Raw genomic sequence first — 15789 nt, 5'->3', positions numbered from 1 at the left:
TTAATAAATCCAACACTGGCATCAGTGTGGGTTTATTATTCTGAGAAGTTTGTTACCAAACTTCCCAGTATTCAGTGTAGCCATTATGGAGCTGTGGAGTTCGTTTTTGACAGACTCCCAGACCATATACTCTTATGACTACCCTGCACTTACAATGTCTAAGATTTTGCTTAGACACTGTAGGGGCATAGTGCTCATGCACTGGTGCCCTCACCTATGGTATAGTGCACCCTGCCTTAGGGCTGTAAGGCCTACTAGAGGGGTGACTTATCTATACTGCATAGGCAGTGTGAGGTTGGCATGGCACCCTGAGGGGAGTGCCATGTCGACTTACTCGTTTTGTTCTCATCAGCACACACAAGCTGGCAAGCAGTGTGTCAGTGCTGAGTGAGGGGTCCCCAGGGTGGCATAAGATATGCTGCAGCCCTTAGAGACCTTCCCTGGCATCAGGGCCCTTGGTACCAGGGGTACCAGTTACAAGGGACTTACCTGGATGCCAGGGTGTGCCAATTGTGGAATCAAAAGTACATTTTAAGTGAAAGAACACTGGTGCTGGGGCCTGGTTAGCAGGGTCCCAGCACACTTCTCAGTCAAGTCAGCATCAGTATCAGGCAAAAAGTGGGGGGTAACTGCAACAGGGAGCCATTTCTTTACAGTAAGTTATTTTACATTTCAGTTTATTCTCAAGATTGTCTCCAATGTCAGAGAAATTCACATATAATAGAATCCATCAGAAATAACAATGTAATCATATTAACAATATTAACTCAGGACAACAACAAAAAAGCTTCTGATCATCAGTTGTCCTGCTCATCAAAGTTGCACGTTCTCACTCAACAGGTGTTTCGTGGTGACACATGTCGCTTCTTCAGGACTGAAATTTACAAGAACATTTATTTAGATCAATTTGTGAGTACACATGTTGTAAATCATCCAATAAATCACGTCGAGAGATAACAGCACTACCTGCACCAACTTTGGTGAAAAACCACAGCAACATTGAGTAAGTGCACTGCATATACCAGAATGTTAAGGGTTCAATTGTGCTGGGGTGAGAGGCAGTGTGCTCCCTCCCCCTTAAAACACTTGTTGTTGTTCAATACCACAAGAAGACTCACTAAAGAAGGTTGCCACAATATTTTTTAATCCTGCATACAATACAGCATTTACTGAAAAATTAGTATTGATTAACCCCATACATAAAGAACACTTTCCCAAACACAAGCTTAACTCCAAACATGTGTCTCTCTTGAATACCTTCTTATGTACAAATGTATGACTCAATATTGCTACTCTAATTTTAATTACTAATCACATAGGGCCGTATTTATACTTTTTGGGGCACAACTGCGCCAACGCAGTTGTGCGTCAAAAAATGTAACGCCGGCTAACGCTATTCCAAAGCGCCATGCGGGCGCCTTATTTATGGAATGACGTTAGCCGGCGGAGCTGACTGGTGTGCGTAAAAAAAAATGACTTACACCAGGCAGCGCCGGCGTAGGGGAAAATGGAGCTTGGGTGTCAAAAAATGGGGCAAGTCAGGCTGAGGCAAAATTTTGGCCTCAACCCGATTTGCGCCATTTTTTTTTACTCCCAACCCCCATTGAAATGACTCCTGTCTTAGCACAGACAGGAGTCATGCCCCCTTGCCCAATGGCTATGCCCAGGGGACTTATGTCCCCTGGGCATGGTATTGGGCATAGTGGCATGTAGGGGGGCACAAATCAGGCCCCCCTATGCCACAAAAAAAATATATATATATACTTACCTGAACTTACCTTAAGTTCCCTGGGATGGGTCCCTCCATCCTTGGGCGTCCTCCTGGGGTGGGCAAGGGTGGCAGGGGGTGTCCCTGGGGGCATGGGAGGGCACCTCTGGGCTCCTTCCGAGCCCACAGGTCCCTTAACGCCTGCCCTGACCAGGCGTTAAGAAATGACGCAAAAGCGGCTGGACGTCATTTTTTTGGACCCGCCCACTCCCGGGCGTCATTTTTGCCCGGGAGTGTAAATACGGCGCACATGCCTCGGAGTCATTTTTTTAGAAGGGAACGCCTACCTTGCATATCATTAACGCAAGGAAGGTGTCTACGCTAAAAAATGACGCAAACTCCAAGATCTTTGGCGCTAGACGGGTCTAACGCCAAAGTATAAATATGGAGTTAGTTTTGCGTCGGATTTGCGTCAAAATAAACGACGCAAACCCGGCGCAAACAGAGTATAAATATGCCCCATAGTGTCTATTTGCTATATGCCAATCCCTAATAAATGGTATGCCCCACATGTGCCCCCTTTTTACTTTTAAACAAACTACAAATGTGTATATAAACCAAATTTATAATTAGTGTCATCTATGTTTAGACATCTAAGATTAGCTCCTGATCACCAAAAGCTTATAATTATCCTTTCCTGTGACATCTGTTCTTAGAATGCCCAATTCCCAGTTTGGAGTAACTCTTTATTATCAGTTTCACAATGATTCAAATAGACAAATTACTACTTCCTTAGAAGCTTACCCACTCAGTCTCAGAGCTGTTACCTCAAATCGAATCTTCACGCCTTAATATTCTTCTAAGTCATATAGTCAAATCTTGGGGAGGTTTTATTCTAAATTAGGGCAGCAGAACAATATTGCCCAATTAATATCTCAACTAGTTCTTCCATAATATACCAATAGTCAGCATTTCCCTTTATTTATCTCATCTCAAATCTACTACTGTCTAACATTTTCATGGCATTTCAATTTCATTTGTCCTCTCGTTAAAAAAGATATTATAAAAATTGTTATAAAAATAATTGTTTCCTACACAGATTCTCACCCACATTGTTTCCTCCTCCCATTCTTACTGAGACGATTTTTCAAAGATAATGGTCAGACTCATTGATCCTTATCCTTTATATCTTAGATTCTTCACAGCAATTTGTTTACATCGGTATTTTTCCTTGAACATAGAAAAAAGTGGATTTCCCCACTCACCATTAACAACTTGTTTCAACGTACCGCATCATATCTAAAGTTACATGTAAGATTCTAAAATTCAAATATAAGTAATTCAAAATCTAAACAGTTGCTATAAGCATCTTATGTCAAAAAACATTCTTCATGCGTCCAGTCCCATTTCTCCTTATATTATTCTTATCTTAATTGCTTCCAAATAAATCATAGCACACTTTTTGAAGCCCTGACTTGTATGCATATTCCGCACTTTACACACCGTCCTGTCTGCATAGTTACATTTCTCATTTTATCTGTGACATTCCACACTATCAACCAATTGTTAACAAGCATCATGTCTGCTTTTAAGAACCCAGGCCGTCATGCATGAAATTCAGTTTTTGCATTTCTTAAATAGCTAATCCTAAGAAATATCTATTTAGGAAAAGGAATGTACAAAAATAGAGATTTCCTAATAGTAATTCCTACAGAGTAGGAATCACTACTAGGAAATCGCTATTAAGGAAATGCTTCACCATTCGTACCTATGGGCCTGAAGGCCCATAAGTTTGAATGGTTTTGCATTTCCAAATTTCCTAATAGAAAATCACAAATTAGGAGATGCAAAACCAAGGGTGCCTACGGGCCTACGGCCTTGCTTGATGCCCCTCCCCCCCCCCAAAAAAAATAAGTGCACATGTAAAGCGCACAAATGCCCTAGGGGCATGTGTGTGTTACATGGTACTTTAAAAAATGCATTTTGGGTGCATTTCTTAAAATTGCACATGGTTACCATCTACTTGGAATCGACGGTAATAGCAATTCCTACATTCCCATTTTGCATTTAGGAAATGCTTTGTACCTGTGCTTAGGAAATCGCAAATAGGAAATGCCTGTTTGTGATTTCCTATTTAGGGAATCTCTACTCGGTATAAATCACATTTTGAAATTCCCTATCTGCCTATGTACATATGGAAAGGAAATTTAGCATTTCTTAATGGACTGAAATTGCAATGCGGTCCGTTAAGAAATGCTAAATCCTTTCGTACATATGGCCCCTACAGTTTACCATACATATTGCATGCTAACCAAACCAACGCACTGCATCGCAGTGCTCCTCATTTTTATTTAACACCAATAATATACAACATTCATCCGAGTTTCAGTCCTTCTCCTACTATATTTGTGTAGCTCCTCACAAGCACCACATTGCTAAACAGCCTCATTGTCACGCATACTTTGTATTTATGAATACAGGTATATTAGCAATATTGGGTTAGATGTATCAACAAACCATTTTGAGATTCTCTAATAGCGATTTTTAAGAAATCTCTATTTCTGAATTGCAAAATGGTATGTATCATATTTGCGATTCGGTAATAGCGATTTCTTAAAAATCCTAAATGCTATTACCGAATCACAAATTGCGATACCGGCCCCATTCGCATCTATGGGCCTGTAGGCCCATATTTGTGAATTTTTCGCATTTCCCAAATTGCGAATTCCTAATTGGAATTCGCAAATTTGGGAAATGCAAAACCCAGGGTGCTGGGGGCCTATGGCCCCCTCTGCTGCACCCCAAGATTTTTTTTCAAGGACATGTAATGCGCACACATGACAAAGGGGCATGTGTGCGTTACATGTCAATTTTAAAAATGTATTTTTCATGCATTTTAAAAATTTGCACATGCTTACCACCAAGTTCAACTTGGTGGTAATAGCGATTCATTAATGCCCAATTCGCATTAAGGAAAAGCTTGATACATGTGGTTTAGAAATCGCAAATAAGGATTCCTTATTTGCGATTTCTTATTTAGAGAATCGCAATTTGCGATTCTGTAAACAGGCTCGCAATTTTAAGGCATCATTATTTTAGCGATTCTTTAAAATTGCACAGCGAATGCCTTTCATACATTCTGAAAGGCATTTTTGCATTCGCAAACGGCCATTCGCACCGTTTGCGAATGCAAAAACGCTTGATACATCTAGCCCATTGTTCTCTGCGAGAGACATAGACCCATAATCACTTTCCCCACTCGCAATATTCAAACATGTGGATGAGGATTCTGTCTGCTTCAAAACTACGGGTAGACTTTGTAACAAATATGAAACTAAACCAAGATAAGCTCGATCAATAAACACCACCTCTGCTTACATAACATTCTGAACCATTTGTAACCCATAATGCATGTCTGCTAAATTTGAACTTACCGTTTCTCCAGCGCGTTGACGTTTTTCCCGTCCTGCATCACAAAATCACCTTGTTTTGTCGTCCTGAGTTAATATTGTGAATATGATGACATTGTTATTTCTGTTGGAATCTTTTATATGTGAATTTCTCAAAGAAACTGCAAGACGTTTGCTGGATAGAAATATGGCTTTGGAGACGATCTTGAGAATAAATTGAAATGTAAAATGACTTACCATATGTCTATTTGTGATATTGGCGTTCCTTTTAAACATCTTCTTGCGAATCGGATTCTATAAAATGTTGCTACTGCTTTTACTACAGAGATTCTTGTGTCACCAGCAGATTACAAGGTACAATCCTTGTCATATAGCTCAGTGAAATATGAACCAGTATCAAGCAGCTACCACTTGCAACACCTTGCAACATTCAGTAAAACAACACTTTGCCTTTAGCCCCACAAAGGAGGGCCAGTGCATTATTATTGCAGAAACAAACAAATCTCTATTTTAATGGTCCAGAGTGTTTCACAAGACCAGCAAGAAGACACAGATGTCTAGTACACAGTTCTCATTAGCAGTGTAAGACAACAAACCTTCTACTCCTCTACAATCTTTGGAGTCTATCGGGGCAAAAGTCTCACAGACTGTTGGTAAGCTCAGTGTACACTTACCCTTGTAGCTGCTCTTCCTGCTGAACGGAAAAGGAACTTGGCTTAGAAACAAAAGATGGGATGTGTTTGTATTTTATTTAGACAGCTAAGTTACTGCTTTTGCTGCTGAGATCCTTGTGTTACCGTGAGCTCAAAAGTTATAATTCTTGTAATATAGCAATGCGAATTATGAACCTCCATCAAGCAGCTACATGCAAACTGCCAGGAGTGGGTGTAGGACCCTACTTGTTTGTTCACAATCTTCTGTTATTTTAAGGTTGTTAAATGGTTTATTTAGTGTAAGGAACATAATACCAGGTAATATCTTTGTTCTGGGTCATGAAAAATGCTCTGATCAATAGTTCCAATGATCCAAAAGAAAGGTGTCACCAACACATTGCAGCATTCTTTGATGGGGAAACAAAGATCATGCCCTGAGTGATCACCCCTACCAGTTCATCTATTATTATCCCTAGTGTCTTGTGGGCGTTCCAGGTGATTGCAGCCTATTGTGATCACCTTGCACTTTGTACGAGGTAAAGGGTTCTGCTGGTACGCTGAGAATCACAGAACAACATGTCTGTGGCATAATTCCCTATAAGTGCAGAGAATGGGGCTCTTTCTGCACCCTTTGCAGCTGAGGGGAAACCAGGAAGTGTTTTCTTGGTGCCGTTTCCTGCAACTGACGTCACTGAGTATCAGTGATATGGTTGAATTAGTATAAGAAAGTCATACCTCCTGAACGGGAGCAGAAGGCTTTTTCTCTCTGGTCTAGCGGGGTCTGGAGTGGTGGAGTCCCAGAGCTGCGCACGTGAATAGCTTTCCTGCTGCTACATGCTTGGGCGTGACTTCCATCCACAGTGCCTAGTGGTTTGTGCTCTAGATCAAGAGGTCATGACCACCTCACCCTAGAGGTTAATTTAATTTTGAAAGGAACAATAAGATATGGACCAAAACAGTATCATTGCTCCTGCACTATTACCACATGATCTACAGGGGAATCACTGCTAATCCCCTTTTAATACTGCAACCTGGAATCATCTATAGACCTGGTATAATTAATATCAGGTGGTGTGACTTTTAATCAAGTCTTTAGTATTTCCAATCATGTTGTAGATTCTCTTGCCTGACACAGATGCCTACAAGCCACTATATATATATCCATATATAATTCTACTTATTGTGTGGTTGAAGGTGAATTGCTTGCTAAAGGAAATATCAAAACATCCTAAACCATAGACCAGCTAGACCTTACAGTTTGTATTAATTTGCAAATTGTGAGCAGTACATTTCTATTTATGTATCTCTCTCTTTATCTACATTTTATGCAAGACAAAGTCGTGTTTGCATGCCTATTAAATTATGGCTACATGTGTCTTTGTATAGTAATTATATTAAACTATGGTCTGTATGCATAATGAAAAAACTTGTATTCCTTCTTTCGTCAGGCGTTTTACCCTTAGTGGTAAGTGGCGGCTTTGGCGGTGTTGCCCTGTGGCTTATTGTGTTTCCGGTGGACTGTATCAAGTCTAGGATCCAGGTCATGTCCATGTCGGGGAAGCAGACAGGTTTCATGAAGACATTTGCCAATGTTGTTAAAAATGAGGGTAAGTGGAGCAGCCATTCGAAAGAATAATTCTCACTGATCGCTTCTTGTAGGGGAAGTTCCAGCTAACACGTTTTCGGGCAATGAATGACCCGCAATATGAAATCCCTGCTCTTCCAGACATTTTATGTTTTCCAGTGCAGTTTCTGTAACTTTTTTTCAACTTTAGAGATGCGAGTCTTATGGCTTCACAGTACGTTTGTATCGAACTGAGCTGTGAGTCTTTCATCTCTCTTAGAATCATCATTTTTTTATTGTTGATACTATATCAGTACACATGAGCAAATTCAGAAGTACACCCAATTAGACCCAATCAAATGTATTCCACTGACAATATTCTCAGTTGTAATTTGAAAATCTATGATAACCTTTCTTGAAGTTAGGTGTTTTTATTTTCCCATAACATGCATTATATTTATTTATACTCAATTAACCCTGGATTTACTATTTCTCATAGAAATTTTTAAATTCCCTGTTTGAGCTCTTAATATTAATATATGATCTGTAACGTCTGTCGTCGACGCTGTGGATGATTTTACTGTAATCCAGCTGTGGCAGTCTAGACTGTAACATACATTTGAGTTTATCTCCTCACTCTTAAGATTCATACCAACGTTTAAAAAGTGCAAATTGGGTCTTTTTTACTGTAATGACAGTTAATAATGCCTTTATAATGGGGTTATTTAAGGGTGTTAGAGCAGGGGAATCATCATAAATATTCTCTCACTCTGCAAAATCGGGGGTTGCCCCATCTGATTAGGAGGTGGGTAAACCTCCCGGCATACAACAGCAGAGTTTCCACTGGCTGTCATCAGAAACATTTAACCAGTGGTCCATCTGCCACTTGTCACCAGCTGATGCAGATCAAGACTGTCCTGTTTAAGATGGGACTTCTGGTGTCCATTTTCACTGCCTGGGCCACCAACTGAATCGGCCCTGCCCAAGAAAAAACAGAAATATCACTTACGCAGTAACAGTAAACTCACTGAGATTGGTGCCATTTTTTGTTCCTCAGAAACACATTTCTACTTCTGGGTTTGTTTGTAAGAAGCAAGCATGATGCCTGATCTAGCCACAAGAATTTTTCACTGAAAGTGATCCAACTGTGTTGACAGGAAAACTTTTACTGAAAAAGCTCTGCTAACTTGGCAGACCATTCTTGTTTTGGCTGAAGGGCTTTAGCTGGGAAGGTGGAGGTGCATCAACTGCTGCTCAAGCACTTTGGCGGTTGCAAATAAGCCATTTGGGGGATTACATGGAGTTTGGCAGATGGTACTCCGTCATAAACACGGCTGATGTTCTGTTCATTGCATTATGAGTGCAATAGGCTATAAATGCTCTTCTAATATGGTAGTCAGGACACCCGTTACATTTCTGTTAAATAGAGAATAAAATTGTCAAAATTGAACTCTTTTGATTCTGTGGCAAAACCTTCATTCAAAAAAAATGCTGATGGTCCTCTGGTAATAAATCACTATTTCCCTTGCATTACTGGACAGTGAGTCTACAGCTATTGACCCTGTCACACACCCCTGGCTTGACCATTCTGACCCCTGGCATGACCCTTGCAACTCCAGGGTTCAGCTCTATCAAATACATAGATTAACTAGAGTAAGTAGGGCAATGTGCACTCTAATAGTTTAATAAAAAAATTACACAAGACTTCCTGTCAATGCATGTCATTATGGATAGTGTCTTACAAGTGCTTATAAATTAAAACATGTCAACAGTAAGGAATAATTTAAGCCAATAGCATGTTCAGTTTAAGGTGGCCAAGTCACAAAAAAGTAATACAACAACACTTTTCACATCGAAGTGTAATTTTACTACTTTTTGAAATTCACACATTCTGATTGGAATTCCCAGATACCTTGCAAATTCATTGGAAAATTATGTGATTTCCTTGTGTGTCATCCTTTCCTTGTCGCGGCGCGAGCCGAGCATCCGGCTCGGGCACGGCTTCGATCCGCAGCAGCAGGGCATGCCGCGCCCCTGCCATTCCCTACTTTACTCGAGGTCCGAAATTGGGCATGGGGCCTCGACAAGTTACGGGCGTGGCGCGCCCCCACTAGTTCCTGCCTCCCTCCACACACACCCTCTCTTACCTTATGTGCTCTTTTTCATGTTTCCTTTCTTCTTTCTACTTTCTTCGTTTCTCCCTGTATTTCTGCCCTTTTCTAGCTAACATGTTCTTTTCTTCTTCCCAGCATGGCTTCTTTCTCCCTGCATGCCATTGGAACCTTTCTTTAACATGGTGACTTTTCTGTAGGTTTCTATGCTGTATTCCCAAACCAATATGGTGTCTTTTTACTTCCTATTGGTCACTTCCTGTTTTTTGGGTATATAAGGTGTGTGATTCCTGTTTCTCCTTGTGCTGCAACACTTCCTTTGGGTGGTGATCTTCTCTCCTGTTTCTTCTTTGTCAGTTACATTTTTTCCTAGCCTGTTCCAGCTTTTTTTATTACTATTTGTGTCCTATTGTTCAGAATTATGTTTTACTTTTGTTTTTGTTTCAGGGAGTTACTGCTTAGAGGTCTTTTCCTTTTGGGTTTTTTCCCTCTGGGACTCCTTCTGGATGGCACGGACTGCTTTTGGCGTTCCCTCTGTCGGCAGCACCATGGCTACCAGAAAGGGTTGCCCCTACTTGGGTCAAGGCAGAACCTATAAGAATCAAGACCTCTCCGCAGTTCCAGTGGGCCACAGACATAGACAACGAGTAGTTCGTGACAGATTGCAGCGCCAAACGAACCAGACTTCTTCAGGCAGAATGGAAAATACTGCAATGGCAGCTGCAGAACCTAACCAGTCACTACTCTTAACTATTCAACAACAAGCCCTGGAATTGCAACAATTAGGAAATGAAAACCTGGCTTTACGACAAGCCCTGGCATTCCAAACTACAGATGTTCCCACCGTCTCTACTACTACACCTCAGTTTTCAGGAGAACCAAAAAGCTGCGAGAATTTCTTGATGCTTTGACTGTCTACTTTGCCTTTAGACTAACACAATTTGCGCAAGATAAAACGAAGGTGAGTTATCTCATCAGTGTCTTGTCTGGACCTGCCTTGGCGACTCCGTTAGTAGCCTCCAATGTCCGGGTGCTGTCTGATTATACAGCTTTTGTGAGAACATTTAAATAAATGTTTGAACGCCCAGGTTTGGAAGCATCAGCAGAAGAAGCGCTATGTGATAGTCAACAAGGCACTCAAGATGTTCTCCAATACATCACACGCTTCAGACAATTGGCAGCCGAGACAACATGGGTGGAACATACTCTGGTAACTCTTTTCGAGGTCTATGAGAAGACATAAAAGACAAATTAGTACATTCTGCCAGAATAGATGATCTACGAGGTTTGATGGATTTAGCACTCTCTATAGAATATCGTCTCCAAGAACGTCGTCTAGAAAAAAGAAAGAATCGTGGACCTTCTCAGTCAGCCAACCCACGTATCTTTGTACATCATCCTGAAGAACCTCGACCTGTATCAAGGGAGACAACAGAAGGAGAACCTATGCAGATAGATACTGCTTGTGATCCTCTCTCTACTAGCGAGCGTGAAGATAGACGGAGAAGAGGACTATGCCTATATTGTGGTGCAGCTGGCCATTTGCGCCGCACTTGTCCAGTTCGTTCTATGAAGATCTCGGGAAACGCCTCTTCCCGTCCTCTGTGAGAAGGGAGGGGACAGGATCTTCTGCGATACCTTCCATCAGTTCTTCCAAGGAAGATGCCACTGTTCTATTTCTGTTACCTGTTACCCTGCAATTACCTGATGGTCGTGAAGAAAGGACCCTGGCATTATTAGACTACGGAGCTTGTGGCGTTTATATGGATGTGACCTGGGCTAAGATACTACAGATTCCACAACTGCCAAAAGACGTTACAGAACAAGTGCATACTGTAGATGGATCCTTATTATCATCTGGTCCTGTCAACAATACCACTTCAATTCGAGGTCTACCCTTTGGAAAAAATCAGGAACATGTCTCTTTTGATTTGATCTCCTCTTCTAATCATACCCTAATCCTAGGGATACCATGGTTTATGAGACACAATCCATATATTAATTGGGAAACCAGAACCATTTCTCTGTCTTCTAAGTTTTGTCATGATCATTGCTACGCTTCTGACACCAACTGGTCCCCCAGAAAGATATTATCCTCAGAACCACCAAGTTTTCCAAGATACTCCCTATACTCCGTCCAAGGGGTACCAAGTCATTATCTGGAATTCATAGACATGTTCCAAAAACCATTGAAACCAGAACTACCTCCACACAGAGACTACAATTGTACCATTCTCCTGGAACCTGGAGCAGTTGTTCCTTTTGGAAGAATGTATTCTCTCACTGAACCTGAAAAACAGATACTCAAGGACTATCTTCAAGAAAATCTACAGAGTGGTCTTATTACACCATCTTCTTCTCATGCGGGGCCTCCCCTCTTCTTCGTACCTAAAAAGACGAAAGATCTTCGTCCCTGTATAGACTTTCGTGGATTAAATAAAATCACCATAAAAGATTGATACTCACTACCCCTCATCAAAGACATTTCGGAGGCTGTCAGAGAGGCACGGATGTTCACAAAATTAGACCTTTGTGGAGCATACCATCTCTTGCGAATTAAGGAGGGAGACGAGTGGAAAACTGCCTTTCAAACACCCTTTGGACATTACGAATATAAGGTAATGCCTTTTGGTTTAATGAATGCCCCATCAGTTTTTCAAAGATTTATGGATTCAATATTCTCCGACTTAATAAATCACATTGTGGTGATTTATTTGGATGATATCTTCATATTTTTGAGATGCCCTGAACTTCATCCTAAACACATGAAGCCAGTCTTAAACAGACTTAAGCAACATCAGCTTTACTGTAAGCCGGAGAAATGCGAATTAGATACGAACGAGGTGAAATATTTAGGCTATCACATTAATCAGATTGGTATCTCTATGGATCCGGAAAAAGTTCAGCCCATTCTAGAGTGGCCATCCCCTTCCTCAATCAAAGAAACTCAATGTTTCTTAGGGCTGGCCAATTTCTATCACCAATTCATCCTGGACTTTGCTAAACAGACTAGTCAAATCACTCAAACTCTCAAAAAAGAGTGTTTGCAAAACGGTTTCATCTGGACGGACATGGCTGAGACTGCTTTCCAAAACTTAAAATAGGCCTTCACCCAAGCGCCCATACTAAGACATCTGGACACCAATAAACAATTCATAGTTGTCACTGATGCCTCAGAAAGAGCTATTGGGCAGCATTATTACAACAACAGGACGACGATGGATTGGAACATCCGATCTTTTGTCTATCTCATGTGATCTCTGATTCTGAGCAAAATTATTCAGTAATGGAAAGATAACTTTTAGCTCTAAAAACAGCCTGTCAAGAGTGGAGACAATTTCTCCTGGGTTCAAAAGAACCTTTTGAAGTAAAAATGGACCATCGTAACCTGCAATGCTTATGCAATTTTCAGTGTCGACACAGTCGACAAGCTCGTTGGGCCTATTTCTTTAGTCAATACGATTTCTATATTACCTATATTCCAGGGTCTCAAAATATTTTGGCTGATGCCTTACCTCGACGTTATCCTGACAGTTCCAACACCCCTTCACAATATCTACTTGAACCAGACAAAATAATTGGTGTAGTCCAGTCATTTCTCGATGAAGTACAATCTGAATACTCAACCCTCTCAGCAATGTAGCTTTATCTTCTGGATTTCATCCCCAAACCAATGGGCAGACAGAACATGTAAATCAGGGACTTGAGCAATATCTTCGTTGTTTTTGTAACTCCACTCAGAGCAACTTGAGCACTTACCTTCCCATTGCGGAGTTTTTTTTACAAAAATACCGTCCATAGTGCCTCTAAAGGCACTCCTTTTTACTGCTCATATGGATTTCGTCCCACATCTTTTCCTGCCACTCCTAAGACCTCTTCTACACTTCCTGCTATCACCTCTTTTTCCCAGAGACTACATAGAATTCAACGGCTTATTCGATCTAATCTATTATTCACTAAAAGTCACATGAAAAGAATGGCCGATAAGAAACGATGTGGGTCTCCAGCTTATCAAGTCCAAGATAAAGTCTGGCTTTCTTCCAGATTTTTGCCTCTACGTCTTTCCCAAAATAAGTTCAATCCCCATTACTACGGACCCTTTTGTATTCTTCAGAAAATTAATTCTGTATCTTTCCGTCTCCGTTTACCTCAAACCTGGAAAATCCATACAGTATTTCATGTCTCTCAATTGAAACCTTATACACCTGATCCTTTTTCCCGACATTTCACATGTCCTCCTCCTCTGTTGGTGGGTAATGAGCCCAAATATGAAGTACAAGAAATATATGACTCTCGCATATTCTGGAACCATTTCCAATATCTTATTCATTGGAAAGGCTATCCTCTTAGTGAATGTTCTTGGGAAGATGCCTCGTCTGTTCGCGCCCCACTTTTGATCTGTCAGTTTTTTCGGCTGTTTCCGAACAAACCCAGGGCTCCGGAGGGGACCTACTGTCACGCTGTGAACCGTGAGCCACAGTGCGAGCTGAGCATTCAGCCCGCTCCCACTAGTTCCTGCCTCCCTCCACACACACCCTGATGTTTCCTTTCTTCTTTTCTTCTTTCTTCGTTTCTCCCTGTATTTATGCCTTTTTCTAGCTTCCATGTTCTTTTCTTCTTCCCAGCATGCCTCCTTTCTCCCTGCATGCCTTTGGAACCTTTTTTAACATGGTGACTTTTCTGTAGGTTTCTATGCTGTATTCCCAAACCAATATGGTGTCTTTTCACTTCCTGTTGGTCAATTCCTGTTTTTTGGGTATATAAGGTGTGTGATTCCTGTTTCTCTTTGCGCTGCAACACTTCCTTTGGGTGGTGATCTTCGCTCCTGTTTCTTCTTTGTCAGTTATATTTTTTCCTAGCCTGTTCCAGCTTTTTTCATTACTATTTTTGTCCTATTGTTCAGAATTACTTTTTACTTTTGTTTTTGTTGTAGAGAGTTCCTGCTTAGAAGTTTTTTCCCTTTTGGGTATTTTCCCCTCTGGGACTCCTTCTGGAGGGCACGGACTGCTTTTGGCGTTCCCTCCGTTGGCAGCACCGTGGCTACTCAAAAGGGTTGCCCCTACTTGGGTCAAGGCAGAACCTATAAGAATCAAGACCTCTCCGCAGTTCCAGTGGGCCACAGACATAGACAATGAGTAGTTCGTGACATTCCTACTGTACAGAATTCTCAGTGGGGGTAATGGATTTCCCTATGCAAAAGTAAAAAACAAATATTTTATTTTTAAGTGGGAAAAATATTTCCCTGTGGAGAAACCCCTACCAGACTAATAGTCTGAAAGAGGTGTTAATCCCTTAGCAGAATTGGTGTTCCTTGCCTGACCTGTTGTTTTACTTTTCACTAATGACCGAGCTGAAACACTCATGCACTCACAATTTCACTACGCAAGCTTCCTAAAAGGAGATTAGCATGGTGAAAGCACACATTTAAAAATGGTCACAGCAATGAAATGAAAACATACATAAATGATTCTCCACTGCAATATACACAGCAAAAATATGTATCTCTAATATAATGCAAAGTATGTAATGAATTAAAAAGTATGCATCATCATGAGGCAAGGGCAAAACTCCTTCATCTCTCTCCTATCAGCATCAAATCGCCAGATCCCAGAATCGATCGAGGAGAGAGAGATCAATTATCTTCATGGGAAGGATGACACACTCCAGCGTCCTAGATGCGCCAGAGATCTGCTCTGTCCCAAGTCCATCTGGTCTGGGCCTCTTGTACTTTAAACAAACAAGAGAGGAAAATTCCAGACTTCCCTCTCCCTGCAGAAGTTTAGTTATTCAAAAAATGCTGATTGCTTTCGGCTAGCTTTGAAAAGAACACGTTGGGATGTGGCCACAATCCCAAGGTGATAATCCAAAACAAGTCACTTCCCTGCCGTCTGAGTACATTCTTATCAGCCTATGCCCTTGGTAGGAAAAAAGACATGAAAACAAGAAGAAATGCACTTTCTACAACGTGGAAAATCACTTGCAGCTTTTAACGTGGCAAGGAAGCTAAGGCTAAGCTGAATACAAAATGGAGTCTGTAACTGGTGACCACTAATGTGACGGTAGACAGCTAAGCCAGGTGCAAAGTGGTGCAGCACGAAGTCAGTGTTCAAAACACACATACCACAACACCTGTGTCCCTTTAAAGCACTCTGAATGACAAATTTCAATTTAAACATGTAGCACTTGTGTGGTTGTACAAGAATGCCAGAGAGGGAAAGCTAAAACCTTAAAGGTTTGTTTTCAGATAATGAATCATACAGAAATCAAGTAATATAGCCAAAATCAATTAATCACAAAGTTCCCACAAAATAGACCAATCAGGATAAAAAAGTGTAAAACAGTT

At 41.1% G+C, this 15789-nt stretch overlaps 1 protein-coding gene across 1 annotated transcript in view; it reads left to right on the top strand.

Annotated features, from left to right (window-relative positions):
* Positions 1–15789, top strand: part of LOC138250519 (mitochondrial ornithine transporter 1-like) — a 133761-nt gene that overhangs the window by 100549 nt on the left and 17423 nt on the right. The window contains exon 6 of the mRNA XM_069205476.1: positions 7220–7378. Within this exon, the coding sequence (XP_069061577.1) occupies positions 7220–7378 (159 nt within the window). The remainder of the gene's footprint in view (positions 1–7219; positions 7379–15789) is intronic.

Source organism: Pleurodeles waltl, chromosome 8 (genome assembly GCF_031143425.1).
Source record: "Pleurodeles waltl isolate 20211129_DDA chromosome 8, aPleWal1.hap1.20221129, whole genome shotgun sequence".
Classification (NCBI taxonomy): Eukaryota; Metazoa; Chordata; class Amphibia; order Caudata; family Salamandridae; genus Pleurodeles; species Pleurodeles waltl.
This window is presented reverse-complemented; position numbering and strand designations above follow the sequence as displayed.